Source organism: Babylonia areolata, chromosome 4 (assembly GCF_041734735.1).
Source record: "Babylonia areolata isolate BAREFJ2019XMU chromosome 4, ASM4173473v1, whole genome shotgun sequence".
Taxonomy (NCBI): domain Eukaryota; kingdom Metazoa; phylum Mollusca; class Gastropoda; order Neogastropoda; family Buccinidae; genus Babylonia; species Babylonia areolata.
Window position 1 is genome coordinate 35,534,243 of NC_134879.1, and position 27,838 is coordinate 35,562,080.

General features: G+C 37.9%; 1 protein-coding gene across 7 annotated transcripts; it reads right to left on the minus strand.

Annotated features, from left to right (window-relative positions):
* Positions 1–421: 421 nt before the first annotated feature.
* Positions 422–27,836, minus strand: LOC143281113 (RNA-binding protein Nova-1-like). Of its 7 annotated transcripts, none has more exons than XM_076586081.1 (8): positions 27,683–27,836; positions 25,313–25,348; positions 21,470–21,535; positions 18,562–18,579; positions 16,370–16,510; positions 12,161–12,315; positions 9,876–10,029; positions 422–7,189 (listed from the first exon to the last, which is right to left on the minus strand). In XM_076586081.1, the coding sequence occupies exons 1-8, from the start codon at positions 27,792–27,794 to the stop codon at positions 5,976–5,978; spliced, it is 1,896 nt and encodes a 631-aa protein (XP_076442196.1). In that variant the 5' UTR covers positions 27,795–27,836; the 3' UTR covers positions 422–5,975. The 7 variants fall into 7 exon arrangements, with proteins under 7 accessions (XP_076442196.1, XP_076442197.1, XP_076442198.1 ...); XM_076586082.1 differs by having other exon boundaries at positions 12,170–12,315; positions 27,683–27,835; XM_076586083.1 differs by lacking the exon at positions 18,562–18,579.
* Between the last annotated feature and the right edge of the window lie 2 nt (positions 27,837–27,838).

Consider the following 27,838-nt stretch of genomic DNA (forward strand, 5'->3'; position numbering starts at 1 on the left):
ATCGAGTGCCAAGTCTAAACTGATCTTCCCCAATCATGTGTTGATCATAATTATTTTTTTGTTACTGCTGTTTTGAATGTTTCACTTTTTCCAGATTGCAATACTGTTGATTGTGCATGTCAGAAAGTTTTGTTTTCTGTTTGAATAAATAAAGAAAAAAATAAAGGCAAATCTTATTTTAAATTGCAATAACATTTCCCTTCATCCAACATGAACTACAAAAAAACTATATGTATCTTGTCATAAGATTTAAATCCACACTGAGAAAATATTACCCTCTCTATGTGGACTATCTTCTCTTACTTTCACACACACACACACACACACACACACACCCAAAGGGGTTTTCCATCCATATTCTCAGACAAATCAATACAACTTTCTTTTTTCTTTGGACAAAGCCATGGAACAAGGACATGTGACCACTTTGTTCAGCTTTTATTTCATTTTATTTAAACTCCATTGGAACTGCATAATCATCACGAGTAACATTCTGCAGCCTGCACCGACGTCTTCATGTGCACTCTCAAAACGATTCAGATGGCATGTATCACTCCAGACAGCACGTCTTGCTTCTTTCTCCTTCTTTCGTTCTTTCTGCTATCTCAGGGTAGAAGGTGCACGCACACATTTGCACCACATATTCTCCCTCACACACACAGAGAATTAAATAAATTACTAAAACGAAGTCTATAGTAATATCTTGCACAAATGAAGCAAGAGAAGAGAGGGTAAGTGGAAACAGTCAATAAATACGTAAAACAGAAAGCATCCAAAAACTATCCTGTCTGACAGTACCTGTTTAGTCTGTATACGCATACGCACAACACACATGCACACACAAATACACACTTCTGCGAAATGACAATCAAGACCATTTGGAGTCCAGTTCTTCAATCAAAAAAAAAAAATATATATATATATATATATAACCAGGATATAGTTCATATTAGGACATACAGAAAGAACACCCACACTCTCACACATGAAAACCACCAACAAAATGACAACAACGCATATATCACTTCTAAATATACATAAAAATAATAACAGTAACACAGATAACACTTCTAATTAAATAAACTAACACATTTATACACATAAAATAAAGCCAGTAAACTTTGTTGGAAACCTAAGAGGAGAGCAAAAAAAAAAAAAAAAAAGAGAAAAACAAAAAGTTTAACAATATCAATGATATAATTCTATGCATAGCAAAAATCTGTTATCACATGTGGTCACTCTGTTCTCAGAGCAAAGCTGGGGGTCCTGACACTGTCCACTGCACAAACACTGTGCTGCATAACACACCTTCTACCCTGACTGACATCGAACTTTTCCATTGCTTACTTCTTCAGCTGTTCAAATCCTATACCTTTTACACACTTCTCTCTCTCTCTCTTCTAGGTGTACCCACCTTCCCTATGAACTTCATTCGGAGGGATAAGATAGATGCAGTTGTCTGCCATTTCAACATGAATGCTCAAGCTATGTTTTTTTCAAAGGTGAGGAAAGAACATTACCTGAATCTTTCTCTCTCTCTCTCTTCATTGACCAAGATTATGTTTCTATGTTCTTCCCCCCCTCCACACCCCTCCCCCTCCCATCTACTGATCTAGTTCTATGAAACAAGTTAAAAACATTTCAAACGTGACAAAAACTTTGTCAATAAACAGAAAGACTTGTTAAAAAAAAAAAAAAAAAAAGAAATCCGTCAGGACAAAGAAACAGAATTAAAACTGCATCCACCACACACACACACACACACACACAACATTCTGGGGGAAAGGAGGAAGGGGGTGTATGAGATAGGGAGGGGGAAAACAAAAGACAAACCAGACTTACAGCTCAGGGGGATCAGGATCAATGAAAATTGTCACTTCCACGCTTTGTTTTTTTGAACAAGTGAGAGAGAGAATCTATCACTTTTTTTCTTCTTTTTTTGGGGTGGAGGAGGGGTTATCCAATGAGCCAAACAAAACCAAATCTGATATCGTTAGGCACAGGCAAAAGGGAAAGTTTATTGCTCTGACCAAACCTTCTAAAAATTAAATCCATCCACCTGCCACATCCCAATTTTCATCAACAACAAAAAAAAAAGATAAATCAAGAACAAAGCCAGTATATTTCTGTTCATTTTGGGTTTCTGTACAAAGATAAGGGAAAACAAAAACAAACTAAGAGAAAATACATTTCTAGAATATAAAAAGTACGGTCTTGCACTTCTTGAGGAAATTAGTTTGAAGCTGCTAAAACAATTTTTCAACAAACTCATGCCCAAGACAGCACTGTTCGCTTTCCACAATTCAGTCCAAGAATAGTCAATTCACACATTACACATTAAACCAATGCCGATGGCAGGTCAAACTGCAATGTTTCAGGGGTAGATGGAAAACCTCTGCAACAGGAACCACCAGATTTTATTAAATACAACCAGTGAAACCTGCCCCATTCCTTCAGTTTAACAGCTAAACGTTGGATTCCTCCCTGCCAGACACACCAATGCTATCCACCCATGCACCGACACTTTGAATTAAAAAAAAAAAAAAAAAAAAAATTGAACATGCACCCACCAACACGAGACGTGACTGAGGTATCTGCCTCTGGCCAACAAGCTGCTTTGAAAATGGTGACGATGGGAACAAAGAAATGCACACGCATGCATGAGCAAGGGAGGCAGACCAACAAGGTGTGTGTTATCTTGATGGATATTTACTCAATGTGTCTTCAGTGTCTGTGGTTCTTTGATAACAGCCAGACTAACCGATCATGATTTATATCATACCTTAAAAATGAATATTTCAAGATTGGTCACCATCTCAAAATGAAATAAAATATTTATTTTCAAAATGGGAGTCACTGATCTCAATACAACACTTTGAGTAGCATGAAATGGGAATAATCTTTAATGTGCATGTTGTCAGTTTTAACATATATATTTATATACATACTCTTTCTTGAAAAATTATTTGAACAGATGAAACAGGGAGAAAAGGCGAACAACACAAAAAATAAAATACTGGAAAGATTAAAACCAATCCAAGTATCGTTCACAATACGTAGTTGCTTCTTCATTAATCCATTAATCTGATTTTTCTCAAAACAAACAAAAGAGATGCTAAAATAGTGGACTGGGGAGGGGGAGGGGGAGACTAGAAAAAATACATACACTTAAATGATGTGGGTGAGACAGATGGACAGAACAATCAGAAGGATCTCAAAGGGTTTTCTTCATGATTTTGTCTGGTTTTGTAAATGATTACATTCAGTCACTTAACATCACTCTCTTCTCACCCCCATTAAAAAAAACTTTTTATTTTTATAAAAAGTAGTAAACAAGAATCCAAGAATATGGGTGTCAGTGAAAACCCATACATTCTGCATTTTAGTATGCAAGTGAAAGTGTACCAAACAAAAACAAAAACAAAAAAAAAACAAAAACAAAAAAACAAACAAAAAAAAAATATATATATATATATATATAAACACGCACGAACAGTGTCCTCAAACCCAAACAAAAATAAGAACAGATAGATTCAGTGGTTGATATTTGGAAAGTATGTGTATTTAAAATTGAAAATCTATGAATAAAAAGTTTTAAAAAAAAAAAAAAAAAAAAAAAAAAGAACACACACAGATAGATGTCTTCACAATAAATAACTGGAAAGAGTAGCATTCTGTGATTAGCAACTGTACCAAAAAAAAAAAAAAAAAAAAGATGCAAAATTTACAAATGTAAGAAATGATCTTTATCACCTGTTAGTGTCATTCTTGAATAAATACACAAATAAATAACTGTATCACATACATTAAAAACAGGTGTATTTCTTGATGCTTTTTTTTTTCTTCCTTTTTTGTCATTTCAACAACAAGCATAAATTAAACATCTACCACAGCACTACTTACATTCCAAGTGGAGCAAAATGCCATTCAACAACAAATGAAAAGAAAAAGGCAGAAAAAAAACATAGACAAGTATACAACCTATCAAAAAAAAAACCCAGAGACTAACTAAATTTTGTATCCAATATCTTCATGTTAATACTTAGCATGCTTGAAAATGAATGTGAACATGAGTGCTAGCTAGGCCAGGGATGTGCAAATGACCTGGAAAACAATAGTCAAGAACTGCTGTTTTATGCTGATTGCGTTGGCCATTGGCAAATATCCCCACCACCTCAACAAAGGAAAGACATCGGGCTGTGACATATCCAGATCTCATGGGTATCTTTTAACAATGTATTTCATGGTTACCTTTTTTTTTTTTTTTTAGCAAATGGGTCATCTGCAGTGTAACAACAGTGTCATGAATGAAATGCAAAGAAACTGCTGTGATATTTCCTGGTTTTCCAATCAAAGTTCACAACGGCACAACTAGACCAGAACAGCCGAGCTGGAATCCCGCATCTGTTTTGAAAGAAAATCTTCCAGTGGTGACTTCGTACCATATCTGCAACCTGTACTGTGAGGCTTGTAATGGCAAACACACACTGTTGGTGCTGATGGCAAAAAACATTTATCCTGCTCAAAGTGAGAACTAATGGAATACAAAGATAATGCCATCAAACATGTTGCCTTCCAAAATGAAAACAATGTGAACGCTAACAATACGAAAGGCTTTAAGGCAAGATGGATATATAAAGTACCCGTTCATTCAGAAACTCACAGCTCTTTCCTTTTGACAAACGCAACAGAACAATGCTATGGACAACCGATGCAAGGTGACTTGCAGAGTGAGCTCCATCATCTACACGGTTTCAAAATAAATAGGATTCATCATAATATAAGCTTTGTACCACTGTGATATTTTAAATCATACACTATATAGTACGTGGTTAACAACTGGACTTAAATAATACAACCATCAGTTTGACTAAAACAGGAACTTCTTTGTACAGTAACATTTATACACTTTATCTGATATCCTTACACATCAATATACATCAATATTATGTATAGTTTGGTTTTTTTTATATAAATATAATACAAAACTTCTCTTGCATGATGATGTATCCATACATCTAGTCGGAACACCTTTTGTATGTACAAAAGGGAAAAGAAAAAGTACACACACTAACAGTGACAGGCGAGGCACACATCCTCTCCAGAATGTGCACAATGCCCACAGCCTACAAACACAGACATGTTATAAGGGACGCACACACACACATGGCATCTCAACACAAAAGAAAGAAAGAGGAGAGGAGCTATACAACATCACTGTATAAACGTGACAACAAAACAACACTGAAACTACAACATCCTGAGCCGCCATCACCACAATAAAGTGTTTCTGTTAACCTGCTTTTCATGCAATGACCAATCGCACTGGACATTACAAACGAACAGCACACACAGCCCAGAAGGGCACTGCATGCATAGTCAGTATGTTGTCAGACGAAATGTGTGCGGAACAAAAGCTAGACCATCCGTCTAGCCATGATCTGAGGTCAGTTTAACTGGATCTATCACCATAACTCTTCAGGGAGTGCGAGATCAACAGAAACTTCGTTCTATGCTCCATCATGTCGAAAAGTTGGAGTGGAATTGTCCATGTCTTTTACACACCAAAACTCTTTTTTTATAAAAGGAAAAAGAAGAAAAAAACAACAAAAAAAACAAAAAAAAACAGTCCTGACTGACAACCATGCAATGGACTGAGAGAAAACTACAAATCAGCTGAATACATTATACACAATATGACAATCTGAAAAATGAAGCCAATACAAACTGGAAAGGAAAAAGATAACTATGCTGTGACTTAGCCATCTCCACAGACCACCACTCAAATAACAAAAAGCAATAATGCTTGAAGGCATATGTACGAATACGATTATTGTATAAATGGAAGGTGTATTACAATATTTTCCTTTTTATTAAACTGGGATCCTTATGTGAAACAGTGTCTGGTGAGTAAAAACTGACAGCTACTGAACAATGAAAAAAAAATCAATAAATATTAGGTAGTTAAAAGCGTCCTAACGTTGAGATGCCTGACGAGCTCTCTTGTACTCCTCTTGTTGTATGCGCTGCTGGATCATGTAGTGTGCACGTGTTATGTTGGTGGGCGTTCCTGTGATGGAGACAATCCTGTTCCGTGTGCCTGGCGCATAGACCCCCTTCTTTGAGATCTGGATGTTGGTGCCTGTGAACTGCTGGATTTCCACAATGCCTTTGCCCCCTGGCCCCAGGATGGCCCCGACGATGTTCTCAGGGACCTCAATATCTTGCTTGGTGGTGCCATTGGCTTTGTCCTCTGTGGGACTGTACATACCGGTGCCCAGGCCGAACGAATTCTGGTTCATATTGACGGCAGCCACCCCTGCTGTGCGGTCTGCCCCCACCTGGGTGTAAGCGGTGGAAGGGGTCGCATAGTTGGCGGCCGCTCCAGTGAAGGAGTCATTGAGCATTGGGCTCCCCCCATAGCGCTCCCCCTGTGCTATACTGGGCGAGGAGCTCCCGAAAAGACTGGAGGAAGCTCCCGTGGAGCCCGAGCTCCCCAACCCTGAAGACGTCGATCCCACAGGGCCAAAGATGCTGGCAGCCGATGTGGAGTTATTACTTGTGTTCAAGAAACCGCTAGAGACGGAAGAAGTGGGTGTGGAGGCAGACGCCATGGGCATCCCCTGGATGCTCTGCATGCTCTGCATACCTTGCATTCCTTGCATGCCCGCCTGTCCGACGCCCCCCATGGGCGCTGCAGGAGCCCCCATTCCCATCCCTGTGTTCATCGTGTTCATCTGCCCCAGCCCCAGCCCCATGCCTAGAATGCCGTACGATGCTAAAGTGCTCATCGCCGCAGCAATCTCCTCCGTGGCCTGATCAGCAAAGCCTGAGTTCCGTAGCGTCATCTTGAGGTTTTCCAAAGCCGCCCCCGTCATGGGGCCGCCGCCAGTCAAGGTGGCAATGTTCAGCCCAAAGCCCATGCCCCCCCCACCCCCCATGTTGAAGCTGTTGCCATTGACACCAAAGCTGTTAAAGCTGCCCGCCGTGTAGTTGTTGTTGCTGACCATCTCCTGGCTGCGCTGCTGTGTGTAGGGGGTGTTGGCGAAAGGAGATCCTGTGGGGTTGGAGCTGGCCACGGGGCCTGTGTAGTCTGCGTAGGAGATGTTGGGGCAACTCCCGCTCTGGGGATCCTCCACTATCTTACTCAGAATCATGTCCACAGCCTTCTTGTTCGCTTCCATTTCTCCTGCACACACACACACACACACACACACAAAGGGAGCATGACATTTACTGTGAAGTAGAGAGCGAGGCAAGGTCAGGTGTATAATATAATAATTACCCCGGGTGTCAGGGCGGGTTTAAGTTTTTGCCTCTGTTTCTCTATGCCTTGAACTTGTGGGAAGAGCAATGCACCGCCCTTAACCCCTAGGCTGCCTGTATGATGAGATAACTCATCCACACAGTCATGTATGCTTCAATGCCATAGTGACAAGATAACTCGTCATGGAAATATTCAGAATTTTCCCTGGTTTGTATTAAGTTCGTTGACAAAAACACAGGAAGCTTCAGCTTAGGAAATCTTTCTGTACTCTATTGATAGCTAGAAACCCATCTGAGCCATGACGTTGTCCTTCATTTGAATGATTTGGTTGGTTTACTGGCTGTGCTTTGACTTGCTTGTCATGTGCTCAGCAAAATGGTGAAACCCACCTAATGCTCTGCGATAGAGGTGCAACTTAAACAACCAAAATTGCTTTCTTTAGGTGATGTTGAGAAAGAATTTAAGCGTCCACTAGAAGAAGAAGACAATGATGAACTCATATTGGACAATTAGATAGAAAATAAAGGAGGCAATGAAGAGACTGGCAAGACTGACTGAAAATGTGTGACGCCAGCTGTACAGAGCAGACTCCACCAACATGACTGACAGTGACATGGCCAAAATAGCAGCAGTACACAGTGGGAGCGACATTCTTGGCACTGAGCCAAAGTAGGGGAGGTGTAGAGGTAGAAATAGGGTGAGGGGACTGTGGGAAACTGGACAAAGTGTACCGGGTCAGAGAAGGGGAAGAGGGGGGCGTACCTTACTGTGTTTGAGGGGTTCAATGTAGGGACAACAAACAATATTCAGCCTGTTATTGCCAACTTTACTGTTGACAGTAGACTGAAAAATGTTCCACACAACACAGACTGCAATGACTTTTTCTCCGTTTTTGTAATCTAAATCAGAAATTTGTTGGGGAAACCAATGTGTATGCACAGCAGAAACTCAAACAGGTACAGGCAAATCCAGGCATGCAGAAAAAAGTTCTCCAGACAAACAGCATGGACAAATACAAATGTGAAATGAAACAGTTCTTGGGTCTGACTTTACTGATGAGCATGATTTTTTTTCCAAGAAAACTAATTTGACAAAAAGGACAGGACAATCACATCTATGTTGTTATCACATGAAGTAGTCACAATAAATCATGTATTAGTCTTTTTCATATTGTGGTTGTTCTATTATAATTTGTGTGTACAGTTATCACCCATTTGTCCAGAAAATATTACATTACTGTGCACATGACCAGACTAATCTTTGTAATAAACAAGTTGAAAACCTGACAAAAAAACCAAAAAAACACTGATTTCAAAACAAGTGCATGTCTTTGGAACAAAAAAAATTGGAAAACATCATGTGTTTTGTATTCTTTATTCATTTAACTTTCAGAATATATATACTTTTATGGGTCTCTCTCCAATAACAAAGCACTTACATCTTTTGAACTAATATACCCGTTTTTGAGGGGGGGAAAAACCGGCCATTAAATTTAACTTACATTTCTTGTTTCCCTGGCAGAAAAAAGGTTAAACTCATATGGCAAATGAATATTACCATCAATTTAACAACTGTTTAATACTAAAATGTCCCTGGCCTGGTCTTGTATTCTTATTCATTTCTATTCAAAGGACACATCTCATGGGTGTTTGGGTGTTTTTTCACCTTTAAGATGGTAGGTACCCATGAATGGTGGTTCAGTTTCAAACAAGGCAGGGAGAAAGACAGGAGAAAGGACGGGTAGCAGGAGGTTCAAATGAGAAAAAGAAAGAAGGGGAAAAAAGACATTTGTTCCAACATCACTCTGGGTCTGATAAGTCAGATTAAGTTTCCATCTTACTGCTTTCAACACACACACACACAGCTTTCCTCATGTACTCTCCCATGCTTTTTTTTCTTGCCCTATTATCAAACTTGTAAGGATATGTTTGTACTCTGTACATTTTTCTTTCGATGCATAAATCATGTGCTCCACTGCTGTTTTCTTTCCAAACTGAAGACATGATGCACTTCAGAAGATGATATGTCAAGAAAACTAGCACATCCAACATACCATTCCCCCCAAATCAAAAACACTGGGTGGGTAAACAAATGCAACATAATACCATTGTCTTCTTGTGTGAAAAGTAAGCCCATCACACACATGCACACACACACACTGCATACACATGTACCCAACACCCATCCACAATTCTCTGCAACTGTCCAAGGGGGGAAATCATTTGTACTTCTCCAAGTACATGAAAATGTATGCAAACAAGCAAATAAAAATAGTGTGCAGAACAAAACTGTGACCATCATTGTTTTTGCCATGCTTTTTAGACCAATACCAGGCTAAAAAATAAGGGGGATCTGTAGGTGGACTATTCTATCACAAGGGATGTACTGCTGAATTGTATCACATCTGTAACTAGATCTATTTATCATGCAGGCTTCTGAACAATTCACTAAACAAACCAAACAGCTGCTCCTTCACAAGGAGTCATGGTAGATTAGTAAATTATGTCAGTAAATGTAAAGGTTCAATTCACGAACACGCACACACACACACACACTCTCTCTCTCTCACCACCCTTCCAAGCACACAAGAAGCCTGGTCACCCCTTACCCGCGATCGTTACACAGCGCTCTGGTAAATTGGTTTCCTTGGCCTTCTGTGATATCTGTACATAGGCCCCACTCTCCTCCTTGATCTGCTTGATGTAGTTCCCAGACTTCCCGATGATCATACCTGCTGTGCTGTTGGGTACTAACACTTTAACCTGCACAAACCACACACCAACAACCTGTTCATAGCGATCACATCAGTGTCCTGGGCGTTATTAGGATTCTACAACACTATGGACAGCCTCTATATACACACCAGCACCCAGCAAAGTGAATGATGTCAGTGAGGTGATGGCTGTGACAGAAGTACAAAAGCTGAACAGTCTGAAGTTGACATGAAGTGGAAGCAGGAGCGGCTGGCTGTGTGAATGGGCATACAAGTGATCAATGTATGTATGAGAATCCCCAATTACTCCATCACAACTGTTTTGTAAGTATGACAATTCTGTAAAATCACGTCACGCGATTTTATGTAAAACAAAATTCCTTCCATAAATTTGCCAATCTAAGTCTAAGCTAATGATATCTAGCTTCAAAACAAGACAGTAGTATTTTCTTGTTTTTAGGGTGTAACAGTGTGTGCTAGTGAGATATATCTGGCTGCCTCTTGAACATGTCACACAGAAGGGCATTCCTCTTCCCTACCCTCCCTCATGTACTGTGCCTGACAACGAAGATAACATCAATTAAAACTTCAAGCTGTGTAAACGCAACTTACAATTAAAAGTTCACAGTTTCTCTTTATTGGAACACATCTCATAAACATTTCAGTTCACTTTGTAATTCCTTTGAAAAGAAAGAGTTTTAAAAATTTATAAAATCAGACATTCCGACATTCACAGACTTACAAAATGCAACAAAGTCTAATAATAAAACAATCAACTTTTCAACTCTTCTTCACCAAAACTTCAATAAATATATAATGCTTCTCGGGCTGATAAAATAAATCAATATCAAAGCAAACTACGACACAGAAAGAGAAAGTGCCTATCTAATCACACCATCAAAAAATCAGTCAAGTCATCAACATAAATCTTATATGTGTATCCATACAGATCAGAGAGGATTTATCCACACCCTACTCTATGGATAGAGCGAAAGAATTGGCACTTGCTTTTCAACAATGGTCCTTTTCAGATTTGAATCCTGCATGCATGCAAAATATCATTGCTGGAAGATGTAAACAACCAAAAGGCAGTCTAAAACTATCTCTGGCACTGAATTATATCAATTTTGATCAAATGTAAGGCAATGAATACCATTTTGGATGAAATGTGAAAAAAAAGACCCATCTCCAGCAATAAACAAAAGCAATTTTGATGACAGGTGAAAAGCAGTCTATAGCAATGAAAGATGCTCATTCGGGTGAAAAGTGAAAAAATAGTCAAAAACCATCTACAGGAGTGATCAGTAGAAATTTTCATGAATGGTGATATGTGGAAAAAAAGCATGATTTTTTTTTCCATTGGAGTGACAAAAAGGTGATTATGGTGTTTGGCAAAATATGTTCATGGTCTCATGAATGAAAGTTTCAAACTTCTGTGAACAAATACAAGCAAACAAACAAGACAGCCTTACTTAAAAAGAAAAGGAAAAAAAACCAAAAAACACGAATTCAGTTCCATGGACACTTTACACACACACAAACACCCACCAGGCCTGTTTACCCACATAGCAGGGAATTAGTAAGTCACACCTCTGGCCACAGACAGTGACAAAAAAAAAACCCAGTTTCTACTGTAAATTATTTCTCCTGCTTTCTTCACAATCATCGTTTGTTTCAAGTGGCCATACATAAATTGTAATAACTTTTTCGTGTGGTCTAAACAGAATGTTAAATTCTGACTGAATCATTGTCACCAGAATTTGTGAAAATACTGCTTCTGTCTCTTGAACAATGATTTGTTAAAGCAAACTGACCATAAGATACCTACAACCACACACGTCATCCCTTTCCTTCCCTAAACTGCCTTGAAAAATCATGAGTTTCGAGTGTGGTGTACAAGTTCTCAAAAAAACACAAAAAATTAAATCAGTAAACTGTCCCTCCTAACACATGAAAATGAACCTCTCTCTCTCTCTCTCACACACACTCACGAACACATATACAAAACAAAACAAAAACTGTTCACTCATGCCATGAACACGTTGCGCAGATGAGATGGGCTGGGCGGAGCAGGAAGGACAACCAATATATTTACCATGTGGAAAAAGAAATGCCAAGTCTCCGACGAGAGGATGAGGTGGAGATGAGACAGGGGATGGATGATGGAAAAAGTGGAATACCTCAATTACCTGTCGATGCCTCTCATAATTAGTTTTGGCATCTTCAGGTTTAGGACTAGGATCAGGTTTGTCGCGAATTTTCTCCATGATGAAAATGTGAACTTTTCTGACGGCCTCTGCGGGGCCCATGATGAGGCAGACCCTTTCTGTTGTTCCTGCAAATATAGCATGGTTCACTCATACATCAGGAAGCCATGGAACACAAGCAAACTACCTGGGCCTTCATATATACTCATGGCCAGCTTTGAGGTGCCAATCACTGTATGTTTCAGGGGTTTATATCTATCTATCTATCTATATCCGCATGTGTGCAATACTTGAAACACCCAGTAAAATACTGGGGTCCTCAGCTTCTGCTTTAGTTATGACTTCCTTTGCATGTGTTGGTGGAATTTTTCATTTCAGTGATTTTGCCAACATATTTGGTCATCAAAGTAACATATCCTTCATCACCTAATATATTTGCCTGATTTTTAAGACAATGGGTTGTAACTTTTACAACTTATCAGAGAAAGCAATACAATCATGAAATAACTGTATTTTGTTGGTAAATAAAACAGTAAACCTGCTGACAACAAGTTATAGCAAAACACTATGCAGGAGGAGGATTTTGACGCATCCAAAAATACAGTGTTTGTGCATTTCGTTAGTTTCCACTGACACCGCCTGCATTGCATTCTGCCCTTACAACAAAGGACTGATTCAAATGAAATAAAATTAGTCCAGATCACACCTCTGGGGATTGATCTTCCTGCACACGATCTTTATGGATATTTGGAGCTGAATACAAGTTCCACTAAAGTTGTTTCAAGCACAGTACATTCCACTTCCACGTGTGACGCACATGACACATCCTCCTGGCTCAGTGATATATCAACGTGGCTGTGTTCTGCACTCTGAACTGAAAGTGTGCGTGTACAACGACATTAACGTGAACATGACAAAAACCACATGGCCCTTGCAAGTTTAAACACCAGCTACACATTGGCTGAATCGTCACCATCAGACGCTATGAAACATGCGGCACATCCACTCAAAATTTCCACATGTTTCTGCCTCTGGTGTTTGGTCTATACGTACCGCAAGCAAACAAAGGAAATTATACATTTTGTTTTTGCTATTTATTACAATAGCTTTGTTTTACAGGACAAAAATTCAGTAAAATAATGCTTAATGGTCGATTCTCTCAAAATGCGATCACTTCCACAGTAGCGCACTAACGATCCTCTGTGATATCTGCAGTGCTTTAAGATAACAAAAACTTTCTTGTGATTAAATTGTATGTGCAACTTCTGTGCGTCTTTATCATTTCGCAAAATATGACATTTATATGCATTATTTTTTTGTGTCATATCTATGCGAATCCGCACAAACGAGAAAAAAAAAAGAATTCTTTCTTTTCAATCGCACAAAAATGACTGCACATGATACGGAGCATTTTTGGTGCAACTTTTTGTCTTTGCAACACTGCATGTGTCGTGACAGTTAAAAAATATTCTCAACATTACTGTTTGCGTTTCCTGAAGAAATGTTGCCAGTGAGGGAAAATTCCCACAATAGTTAAACTGCTCGTAGTTGTTGATTCCGCAGCAGCGCTGTATAGACTGCAAGAGGTTGATGTCGATGTAGGAAACGCAAACGATGATCGTTTTCTGATCACACGGTCCAGTATAAGATATCTGGCTGTTAAAATTTCCAGAAAGTTCTTAATAGTCAGCTATTAGTGAGCATAAGTTATTGCAGAGACGAGACTTTGTTTCGATGTGGCTCATGTCGTGATCTCTACGCTTTTTTTGTTTATTTGTCGACGGGCGACAAGAATTGTATTCATTATCTGAAAATGACTATTCCGCATGCTAATCTATGAGGACAAAAAACGATTCCAGCTGTCTCACCAAGAGAAGAGTTCAATGGCTACAGTGGAAGTGATTCACATGTATATCATTGACAGTTTCACTTTTATCATAGACAAGTATGACCTCCCATGTGCAACACTTTTCACTTCATTGCAACTTTTACTTCACCTTATCGTATGAAACAAGAGTCAAAGCATTTTGTCAGAGGTGTTTCTCTGTGTGTGTGTGTGTGTGTGTGTGTGGTGTGTGTGTGTGTGTGTGTTGCAAACATAAGAAACTCTAAGGAGAGCTGGACAGCACAAGGTCTTCAAAGAAGAAGCCCCCATCATTCAAGCGTTTTGGCCCTTAACTCCTTGCACAGCTTGTGAGACACTGGTAAAGTTTTTGCAAGACAGGGTTGGGTACTTCTGCTTTATACTGACTTCAGATACTGACAACACAAACAATTGACAAACATGGGTGCCATATTTTCAGTGTCTTAAAAGCACATCAAGGAGTGAAAATGCAGTCAAGGATGGAATCCCAGCAAAGAATTAACTCATTTTTTTCTATGTTTATTCAAGGAACCTAATATTTAACTGACTGAAAGGATGGATTAAATATTAGTGCACTGCCGCTTGCATGTATCAATGTGTGACATTCAACAAATACAAAATTTATTATTCAAGAAATTCTTGAGTCCAGCAAACGAATAAACTGCTTAAAATCCAGCAAACTTATTGGAAGCAATTACAGAAGGAAACAGGCCTGCACTTTCAGGTTCTACAAAATATAATTACCAGTGTTTAAAAACAACTTTTAGTGAAAACTCATTGAAATCTATTAAATTTCCTGAATCAACAGAATCTAAGTGTCAAAACACAGATTTATTCCATTATTGCCTGATGCAGTACAAGATTATTTAATAATACCTGGTACTTGGATTCCATGAAACACACACAACATATCTCAATTACATAAAATGACTATACCCAAGTGCAAATTATTATCACAGAGAGAAAGCTTTTAATACTTGAACTAAAACAAATCAAGAGATGTCCATGTTACAGCTTTTCCATTGTTTGTGAAAAATTAAGCCAAAATGTTGTGCGAGTTACGGTCTCCACCTACACAGGAGCTTACATTCAAAGCACAAGTTTTTCTTCTCAGATTTAATATGACACATCACCTTAAGTGTCTCTACATATTGCAACAACCTTTTGCATGAGGCCATGTTATTTTCTTTAAAAAACAGTGCCTTGTGGAAACCATGTAACGCACGACACGCCTGTCACCTTGGTCAACATTTTGCTGATTTTTATTGAAGTCAGTTTTAATACCCCTGTTCCTTTTTTTTAATTTTTCATTAAAGATATATCTAAACTCTTCAAAAATAGGTTAAGTATTGCTTTTACATCACTTTTGATTTTTCACCGCAATGTCCTGAAAGTGTTTCCAGTATTGTACATGCACACGCACGCGCACACACACACACACATACTGATGTCGGATCCAAGTGGTAGCATCAGCGGAGTCTACACCTAAACCGTCTTTAAACTTGATCGTTATCTGTTTTTAAGAAAGCTATATATTTTCAAAATATATTTTTGTGGTTGTTTTTGGCTTTTTTTGGTTCTGTTTTGCCTTTCTTTTTTTCTTCTTTTTTTTCTTTTTTAAAGAAAGGGTGTGGGGAATAAAAAGAAATCTTAATACAAATTTCACAATTATCAAAATACAAAAAGAATACAAACTTAAACATTTTACAAAGGTTCCAAATCAGTACAAGCCTGTGTCCTTTTTTCTTCCTTCACATTTTTCCAGTTCAGTAATAATGTAGCTCACTCCCCTCACATGCCTCCCCACCTTCCCTTTCACACAATCACAAAGGATAATGAAAAACAACTGTCCAGCCACACCCCATCCCTGTCACACATAATGAAAAACAGCCATGGCACTTTGCATAAAAAATAATAACAAAAAAAATACACAGCACTTTCAAGGACAGTCTGGAAACACTGGCTTTACATCTCTACACTGTGTATACAAAATGTTCCCATATGGTGTGTTCCCAGCATAACTCTTGTTTGTCTTTTCTTTTTTAAAAAGTTAACTGTGAACCCACATCAAGTCTCCTTTTGACTTCTTAATGTCAGAGTTGTTGCCACTACTACATCAAACCGTGGCAACCACTTGTCAGTATCACTGCTTCAAGCCAAATCTTTTTCAAAACTTACTTCCATGCATGAAAAACCTGTGTCATGTCATACCAGAGAGTATGACACTTTCTTTTTCAATGAATTACATTTCAAAAAACACTTAACAAGGCATCCTATATATACCTCTCTCTCTCTCTCTCTCTCTCTCTCTCTCTCACCTGGGTAGAAGTCATTAGCCTTGGACATTTTGACACGGGCACCAGCCTCCTTCTGAACTTGTGCGATGGTCTCCCCTCCCTTGCCAATGATGGCACCGGCAGCAATGCTGGGCACGAGGATTTTGAGGTGGATGTTGTCCCCTGGAACAGCCCACTAAAACATCACACATGATACAAAGACTAAAACACCCTGTGTGAGACTAACACTGAAAATATCACCTGTGAGACAAAGACTAACACAAAATTCATGAGACTGATCACTTAAAACACCACTCATGAGATAAAAATTCCCATCAAGAGACAACATTTAAACCATCACCCATGAGACTGAGACTAAAACGCCCTCTGTGAGACTTAACATCTAAACATCCTCCACAAGACTAACAGTAACACTAAAAAGTTAAACACCTTCCATGAGACCAACACTTAAACACCACATATGAGACTAAAAACCACACATGAGACTAAAAGTATAGTGCTCAACTTCAGACTACATTTGATACATCATCCATGAGACTGAGTTCACAAACACTAACACATCACCCATGGAACTAAACTACCCTCTGTGAAAATAACATTACAGATACCGTAACATTAAGACTGAAGCACCCTCCATGAAAATGACACTAGAACACCACCCATGAGACTACCGGCATGAAAACACCACCCACAGAGCTAACACGAGTAACAGACTCTTGTCTGAGAGTTCAGATTAAAAAAAAAACAAAAGGCGCAGATCTGAAACTATACACATGTCTGTCACTGACATGTTTTACACAACCATAACACTCATTTTGAAAAGAAATTGAATGCTGAAGATTTTACTACCACAACCACCACAGCCAATGAACCATACATCAAAACTGACAAAACAACAATGTATGATATAAATTAAATCTAAAAAAAATAATAAGCATACTCCTGGATGCCAATAGTGCCATGTATCAAACACGTAGCTTCAATTTCTAAAAATAATCATAGTTCATTTCTAAAAGTATGAGTGCGTAGAAGGGGTGATCCCACATACAACTTCAAAGACAGACTTTTCTTCCAAACTAGGCATCACCTTTCAAAAAATTGATTTGTTCACTTAATTAATGTTATGATTTGCTTTTAATTGTTTTTCATGACAGGGTAAATCTGACCCCCAACCCCCACCCCATATCCCCCTCTCAACTTACCATCCCATCCCCACACCCCCAAAAAACAGCGCTTATGATTCTTAGCCTACAACAGATCTTTGTGACAATTATGGAAAGATTTTGATCCACTTAAAACCCATTCCCTGAATGTCAAAGGGGTCATTACAACTAATACAAGTGTGTGAGTCATAACTGGACAGGCTGACTCTGGTGATGGGGACAGAACAAAATTAACCAATGACAGACAAGAGGTGCACACATACATAAATTCTTACGCACATTACACACTGACAAACACACACATCTTGATGAAAAGGAAGGAAATAAAAAGTATGACGCATATTTGAAAAAGGCAATCAAAAGTCAAGACGCAAATCATGCAGCCACGCCACACACACACAATCAGGTTTAAAGCCAATTACACACCAAGAAAGGTGGGCCGATTGGGTCAGTGAACAAGGGGGAAAAGCTGCTACTTCTAGTATACACCCACACACACAAAAAAAACAACTATGTGTAAATCAATGTTTCTGCAATATCAAATAGGCTTTTATCTACTTCACCAGAAGCATCACAGACCACAATATGTGTCTGCAGCTTAGTAAAAGATGCAGGGACATTGTTGGGACTTGTGTTCTTTCATACTCGGTCATCAAGATTTTGGTTTTTGATTAAAAAAAATGTTTTCCCCAATAAGGATTTACATCATATACAAAAGGGAAAATAGGCCATCAGCCCTGCAGTGAGTTTCTGTACATGCAAATATATATCTGTGTATGCAAGCATCCACGTGATTATCTTTAAATATTTGGGGGTACACAGACTGTGTTCTTAAGTTCGCTGCAAAATAGTGCTTTTCTGTTCAATAGGGCACCCTAGCCTACTCTGCTCTATAGTTATCAGTGGACACCCAAATATTCTTTCCGCTTGATACAAAAAGCAATTCAATGACACCAAATAACAAAATGAACAATAAAATGAATATTTAAAAGCTTTACTTGGCTTTTATATTACAAAAAAAAGGTACAACTAATATTAAGTGCTACGTACCATCCCGAATCTCATGATCTGTGAGTCAAAAAGGAATGAAACAGCAGGGGATGACATGGATGAAGGAAGGAACCACAATGGTGAAGAGGATGATTTATGGCAGATGACCAACCGTCAAGGTGGGCGTCCAATGAACACACACACACCGCCAAGGGCACACACCAAAAAACATAATAGAAAAAAACATGACACAATAATAATTAATATGATCATGGTAAAATGAAGACAGCATCCTCATTCTACTTGAATGTCACTAAGCAATGTCAGTGAAATAATGGTATATACTATATGTACAAGTATACATACATTCTTGAGAACGAAGTGTAAAATCCTGGGCCTTATACTAGTTATAGTTTATACATATGGCAAAATCAATGAAAATAAAATAATGTAATGAAAATGCAACAGATGAGGAAACAAAAAGAAAAGGGACACTGAAGATTATGATGGCAGCCTATCCTGCAACTCCCATCAAAAGGTCTAAAATAACATTGATCGTTTCAATAAACATTAAACTAAGTAAACAATATAAAGAAGTCCAGGTTTTCACTTTCTCTTTCAAGGAATGAAGGATTTTTTTATCATTTCAATTCTCTGGGCACACAAGCCATCAGGATTTACTATCATCTGGGCTCTTTTTGTCTATTTTATTCTTCAGACTTCCACTTTCATATACAGTACATATAACCATATATTATCATTGTGTAAACCTTATGAAGGTAATCCCCCCCACACCCCCACCTCTCTCTTTTCTTTTTCTTTAATTATTATTTTCTTTCAAGAGAAGATGAACTATAAAAGGCCCAGGATAATTGTTTGATAGTGTTACAATAAAATTCAATAAAAATTAAAGGGATAAAATTTCTCGGGTTGAGTTTATAATTATTATCAATGCTAACATTAACGACAATCAGACTGCTTCTTACTTTTGTTCCCAACTTAACCCTCATCCTGCACACTTCAATATCATGAAAGACTAACAATAATAACAACAATGACAATAATAGTAATAATAAAAGTGAATGTGAATGTCGACTATCTTTGTATTTTCCCATTAAGATTATAATAAAAATACATTGTGAAATCATTCTCTAGTTTTTGTTCAGGCATGCCACAATAACCTAACATCAAATAATCTAAAACATATTCATGATATTGTACTGTATTATAGCAAAAATTTATATTTTTTTTTTTATAAACACACACACACACACACACACACACACGCAACCCTGAACTAAAGTTAAGGTGACACCAATTCCATAGCTGGGCCACAGAACAACTTATTCTGGAGCTCCCTCTTAGTCGGTCAGTCAACAAAATATTTTTTTTCCTAACACACCACCAGGTGTTACGAAAACAGCTTGTGGTTCCTATGAAGTTCTACACTGTCAAGTCAGTGCATCAAATGTTCAAATTGTTCCACAAAAGTCACCAGAAGACCCTCCATAGTGGATGACTACTCAAAGTGTGGGCAATAATGTGTGCGTGTGCAATAATGTGTGCGTGTGTGTGAATCTGTGGGTTGGAGGATGGGGGAATCTGATTGTGTATACCACTATACGTGTGTGTGTGTGTGTGTGTGTGTGCGTGTGTGTGCGCGTGTGTGTGTGTGTGTGTGTGTGCGTGCGTGTGTGTGTGTGTGTGTGTAGCACTAAGCAGTAAGCAAGCAGTGCAGCGGCAAACTATTGTTTTTAGAACAATGCACTGTGTTCTTTGTTCATACTGTCACCATGGGTATCCATTTACAAATGACCTCCAATGTATGACCTTTTTGTAGAATTCCCCTTGAGAGTAACCACCACCACCCTCCCCATTATCACTTTCCCTCTTCTTCAGATTTCCTTGGCTCAAGTTCAGAGTACCCATAGATTATTTTTTTCATTCTTACCATATACTGACAGAAGGAAATACCATACATTGATACAAACTGTAACAATTATCAAGCATTGTTACTGCCATTCAAAAGTAGAAAGGCATCAAACAGTATTTGTTAACTGCCATGACTAAAAATAAATTAATCAATTTAATGTGTCCAGTATTTCAAAACCTCTGTGTGCATGCGTGCGTGCGTATGTTTGTGTATGCATGTGTCTGCACTCACGCCAGTGTGTGTGTACACCAGTGTCTGTTTCCATAAGCATGTGTATACTAGATACCTCACTGTAGAAAATTTCTCGGTGTGTGGATAGGTTAATAAAATCCAGACAATCACAAACTGGTGGATATGACTAGATCACTCTATGACATAAAAATATCTAATATCCCTGTACATGCTAATAGCAATACTGCTGTACTTCATACTGCTGACACATCATGCATCTGTCAAGCAGTTTTTATGCAGAATTAAAGTCTTCTTTTCAAAACACTCGATGCACAGATTAAAATCTAGAAGTTCATCTTCATTCTTGTAATGGAAAAATTATTCATAATTTCCTGAAGAAAAAAAAGTCCTCAGGTCATTTTGTTATATTTGCTGTAGTCTACTGCATGACTACTACTAACAAAATGTCTTTGCGGTCATTCAAAACCAAGAAAAATGTCTTCCATATTCTGCTTCTGATTGTGGATGTGAAAGAAGCTGTGACAGAGAAAACAATTAATAGATAAAAATAATATTATCATCAAAGCAATTTAAATACATACGCTATAAATACAATGCACAGAATATAGTAACTTCCCACTACCTCATGCCAATCTACAAAGACTGAATGTCTGTGATGCCAAAAAAAGGACACATATGAAAATAAATGCTGAAATAATAAACTATAAAGTGCACTTGTTTTAAATATGACATATATCATTTGTATAAAAGATCTGTAATTCTTATTCAATTTATTGCTCACATCAACTGGATTAATGCCCAGATTTTTTCTCTCACTCTTTTTTTCCTTTGAATAATACTAACCAGATTGTTCACTATGTTGGGTGAGGGATGAATCCAAGTCCCCATGTTCCGAAACATTGGCATTATCTGTAGTTCATGGACAAAAGAATATACATATGCAAAAATAACAAAACTAGAGATCTGATTCCACAACTATTTACAAACACTACAGTCTCTTAACATATGACCAGTCTCATCTTTTCAATCTCATCTTTACAAGATAGGCCAGTCTCATCATTCTTTCTCTCCCCCCCCCCCCCCCCTTTCCTTTCCCATAACATTTTCATAAGGCACGCAGGCAGAAGTACTGATGAACATGAAGAGATTCCAAAAAAGACACTCGCTCAATCTGGTTCAATCAGAGATTCCTATAATTTCCAGCCTTTTCTTTTTCTTTTCTTCTTTTTTTTTTTTTTCTTTTTCTTTTTCTTTTTTTCCAAACTCAAATCTAAGCAACTTTCGGCACCACTAAAAACCACCAAAGTGACTCAGCAGCAGTGCAACATCTCTTCCCGCAATGGCCTCATGGTGACTTAACATTGGTAGTTCCATCCAAAACTGGAACTGCCACAGATAAGGTATGTGTGTGCCTAAGCATTCAGATGAACATGAGAAAAGGGACGGGGAGGAAGAGGTCTTGCCACTGAAGATGTGAAAATGAGATGATTTAAAAATTTTTTTTTTTAAATTTAATGAGTGAAGGGGTACAAGAGATGGAGAGAAAGTAAATGTATCCTGTTAAGTCAGAGTGGCTGCTTACAGCTGAAAATGAATCAGACACTGGACTACAGACAGTTCCCAAACTTTTAAGTTTTACTAAGTTTTTTTAACTGAGTTAACAGTGGAACAGACTGACTGCAGACAGTAATTTATTCATGAACTGCTTGACCCATTTCAATAAAAGCTTGTACCAAACTGTGTGCAAATGCTGCATTAAAATCCTGCTAAGCTAAATATTATTTCAAATTCCCTGATCAACAATGCATTTCATATTGTTTGTATGTTTTAAAAATAAAAGGAAAAGGGGAAGAAAAGGTTCCCTCCGTCTCACCTCCCTCATGATTAATAAATTTAAAGCTTTCTCAAATATATCTGAACTTTCCTTCCATTTCTACAAAATTTTAAATCATTAGCTTAACTTTCATGTTTGTGGTCTTCCTATGTTTGTGTAATAAATACTCTAATGGACAAAGCATGCATGCAGTCATGTCAATCTACGTAACAATATTATACACCCACACATGTGCATTACCACAGCCCACCCCCCTCTACACACACATACACACGCAAAACACCAAAGTCTACCAATCACATCAGTACATGCAGTCAAAATGTTGAAAAGTTGAAAAACACATGCAACAATTAAGAAAAAGCCCTCAAATATTAATTTATTGTTTGCAATCATTCCCAATTTAGATAAACTACTATGAAATCAGTATAATCAATAGACTTTTTTTTTTAATTCAAAAACAAAATCAACAACAAAAACAGACCAATGTCAATGTTCATTCAGACTGAAAGAAAACAGTTAACTGATCTGAAGAAATATAACAATAAATATTTCAATGCCCACTACTTTGACCATACTTCAGTTCCAATGTCTGAATTTATCTTCTCACTTTTACTGATGTGAAAAGGGGAATTGTGCTGGCCTACTCCAACAATCCTAGTCTTTAAATTTAATACATACTCTGCTTAAAATTCCAGAATGATTATGGTAACTTCTGTTTCTCTTTCTTTCCCCCAATGACTGAGATTGTACATATTATTTTATTAATTTCAACTCTTTTGAAATTACAAAAAAATGCAAAGATATGCTTAGAACTTCTTGTTTATCTCTCCTTATAAAGTATGATGAACTAAGGGAAGATTATGTAAGAGGCGAACTGATTTCAATCATTGTTAAATAACATGAGAATTGAGGTTCTTATGAAAAGTGTGTGATGAGACTGACCAATGATCTTGGATAATAAATATTAAGGAAAAAGATGACTCAATGACTGGTGACTTGCTTAAATTAAAATGTTAATACTTTCAACACAAAACAATAAACATACTTTCTTTTCAAAAATCAAATAATGAACATTTGAACCTGAAATATAAACTAGACTTACGACATTTGTTACAGTGAAAATTACAGTAAATGTAATACAGAATAGAGTAAGAATCACAAAAAGTAGAGCACAAATGAATGTAAAATAAATGTAATGAACTTGCAAACACTATGCACATACAACTGATGTCAACTTTCTAGGTAAATGCCCAGTATATAACTTCAATAGATGCACAGAATTGTGATTATATATCATTGCCTCCCTAACTCAGTAAATGATGTCTCAAATGGTAAAATGTATTCTACATGCCAAAATCAAATTTTATAAAAAGATCATGCACTGAAAGCAAGCTTTCAAAACACCTGCATGAAAATCACACTGTCCAATGGTCTGAAAAGAAAAGATCTTTCCTTTTTCATGATCTCCTAATCTTGTGTGCCAATAGACCAACATGTTTCATGGTGAAAATGAACCCAAGATTTATCCCTTAGCATCTCTTGCGGCAGCTGCACACAACTCGCCACACACAAAAGGCATGTACAAAGACATGATTATCCAGGAGACTGGTTTCCAATGCAGTACGCTTCACTTAACAATTAACATGCATCAAGTTTCACCTGGGGGATAAAGTGACAATATGCCATTGCAACTTTCATCCCACTGATATTCTCAAATGGCCAAAACGTGAAAACTGAGCCCTCATGTTGTTTGTGTTGTGTTGTGCTGTAATGTGTGGTGTGGTGTGTGTGTGTGCATGTGCGTACACACTTGTGTCTACGTGTGCCTGTGTGTGTGTGTGAGTGTACACACGTCCATCACTTTGTGAGCCCAGTGTGCAAATATGTATGTTTGAATGTGTGAATGAATGCGAATATGAATTATGATGTACATGTTTGTGTATACATGTACCTGTGGTTGTGGGATATTCATGTCCAGTCAAATTCTTGCACCGAGCTAAATTCCATGGCTTGATTTTTTTTTTTTTTTTCAGATGTCTTAGTCTTACGAATCTGACATTTTTTCATTGAGCAGGAAAACTGATAGAAAAATATTGTGAACTAAAACATTTCTAAAGTTTTAAACATTTCTAAGGGTTGTTTTTTTTGGGTTTTTTTCTGCCGTTTTTCAATGAAAAATGTATCTCACTGGCAGTGCCAATGATAAAATTATCTTCTGTTCTTCAGTTGTACATATATGTATACTGGATACATACCACTTTTATTCAATAGTGTTGGCAAGTTATAACACCACTTCCAATTTTTCAACACACAAATGTTTTATCCTTTTCTTTTTTTTTTAATCTCTACTTTACACTAAGTGGGCTTGCCCCCCCAAAAGTGGACTATTAAATCCAAACTGCATGACATTTATGATTTTCTGTCAACAGTCTCTCGTACCAACCTCCGTCAGTCTATGATCTATCCTGTGAATTTTATGCACAGGATTCAGCATAAAATTAAAAGAACTAAGTAGAAACAGAAATATTTCCCTCTGTGATAAACTTTCATGATAAACAGCCTAAACACTTGACAAAATGACCATTCATTGATGCAGCCATTTCTGTAGGTCTCATTTTCAGAGCATGCTTCCAGAACATTTCAGACCACACAAAGAATATGCCACACAAGGGACAATCTATGAAAGTATCATAACCATTGCAGCACAAAATCAGTCACTGTAAGTCAATGACTCATTCCGCTAAGTTCAGAAATTCATTGAAGACACACAAAAGCTCGACCTGTCATGTCTCGTTTTATTGTAATGCTAGTACTCAAGTCTGATCTTGGACTGGTGGTACTCTCTTGCCTACCTCCTTCCCCTGATGAATAGCTGGAAGGAGAGGGGCCTGTGGAAAGTCAGAAACAGAACACATTAATTCATTGTGCAAACCGTAGAGCTCTGCCAAGAAAAGTCCCGGCTGACAGCTCACATGTTCTGTCCCTTAGCTGTAAAATTGAAGTCTTTTTCTTCCTCCCTCAAAAAAAGTTTCAGTTTCAGCCCTGCAACTGTCATGTATCATGCGCTAAGAATTCCTCTCCTGTATGCCCTGCTCCACTTGATCTCCGCAACACTAATAGTGGTACAGAATAATTACATGTCAGCGCTATAACTTGATAGCTTTACAATAATGCTGAGTGGTTTCCGTATACACTAATGTTCAAGAAAGAAGAAAATTGGCCAATACCAGAACTGCTGAACATGCATGCAAATTAAAGTCCTTGTACAGTGGTAGTAGTTCAGTGATTGTTGATCAACTACAGGGACAAGGTCACCAGTTCAACACACATCTGACAATGAAGAGATAATGAAATCAGAACTGCCATGGGAAATGTTGAGTGCAGGAGGATGAAACTTAGTGCTCAACAATGCTGATGATATATATGACTAGTTGAGATGAGGTCTACAGAACATTTAGGAGAAAAATATAACTGTAGATGGATGACTGAAAAAGAGGGGAAAAACACTTCAACAAGATGTAATTTATTGAAGACATTGAGGCTGAAGGCTCGGAAGAAAAAGTCTGAACATAAATAATGTGTGAAAAGAAAACTGATTAATATGGAAATAATGATTATAATGATCAATGATAATTGATACTTTTGACATTATCTGATCGCTATGGATAGTCAGTGTTCATGAATCCATGATATGATGTTCCAAATTCTGAATTTTGAGGGATCAGAACATATGACTGGCAACACACAAATCTGGTATTCATGATCTTCAATCTTTACAAATGATGAATGCATGAAGTTTAAATACAACACAAGAATACAGCTACGAATATTCACACAATGATAAATCTGGAAAACTTAACATAACCAGCATTTTCTTTTAAAAGATAAATGAATATTCAAAAATACATCACAATTCAAACATGTCATTTTCATAATGGGAAGTGATGATGAATGAATGAAATCAAAGTGAAGCTTTTACCTTTTTTTTCACACATTATGCCAACTAGAACAATGTCAGTAAAAGAACAGTCTGGTTATTCTCATCAAAGCATTCTGATCAGATTAAAAACAAACTAAAGACACAAAGAAAAATTAGAAATCAAGTCATTATTGCTTTTACTAACTGGCTGGTCTACACTGCATACTCTGTTAAAACAAATAAATTCTAGGAGAAAGATACAGAGAAGGGAACAGACAGAATCCAAAACTGAACAAAATGAAACAGTTGCATCATCACCATGACAGAAGGAATCATAAAACAATGCCATTTGGCATAAAATAACTGCTGGATATTTGTCTTTTCCCAGTTCTTGCAGAACACTTTTGCCCCTTGGAATGTTTTCTTTTCAAAACCACCACCTGACAACACAACTGGTTAAAGTGAACCAACAAAACTGACGAAAATCGACTGAAAATCTGCCTGATAATCTATTCCATTAGCAAAGCTGACACGTGGGCAGCAATCGAACATCATCCAATAAAGTGGACCCTGTGGGAGCTGGTGGGTGGAATCTCACGTTGGAACGAAACCTGCGTGGAAAGGGGAGGTCGGTGCGGCCGGCTGGTTTGCAAACCGGTCATTTTACACAACTGAAACTTAGCTGAATTTAAACTGTACCTGTCCATATGGAATAGTCCGAACTGTCTCGTGGATGCAGCATGTTTCTTTTCACCTCAATCTAGCAGGAATTTAGGTCGGTCTGCGTCATAATTTGCGAACTGTAGACGATGTCCTTCGCGGCATGGCGGAGGTGACCGTCACGGAAAAAAATACGTTACTCTCGTCACACTATGGCGATCAGAATAACGGACAAAGGAAACTAGAAAAACCATAATTACTTCTTCTGTGTTGTTCTTACTGCAATCTATCCAAAAATTCAGTCTTTAATTAATTGTTAATAAAAGAAGGCACATGTTTGTACATGAATTTCCGGAGTAGAGTTCGACCTCTGCCCGTCGTGCAAATGAAAGTAAACTTCGTCACTGATAAAACTTCCTTAAAAGCGTGCAGTCAGGCGGAAGGAATGAAGTTCATTTGTCACTTTTTTTTTATCTGCATGGTACTCTGTAACTGCACTGGCCACAATGCCAAAATTTTATCCACAACGAACGGAACAGTGCCGGCTGCTAAAGATCCGCCATCTTGCTAAGTGCAGGCATTCAAGGCATGCAAATACTCAAAATACGAAATAAAACCAGACAGAAAACATTCCCAACTGCACCTTGGTTTGATCTTTTGGTGACCCCATTGTCTGTATCTCCATCTAACGGACGTTTTCTAGAGTCAGACGTGTCCATATCAGAGCCATTCATGCCGTCGTAGTTCATTGCCATCGCACTACTCGCCCAGTTCTCGTGGGGTAACGTATCAGACGGTA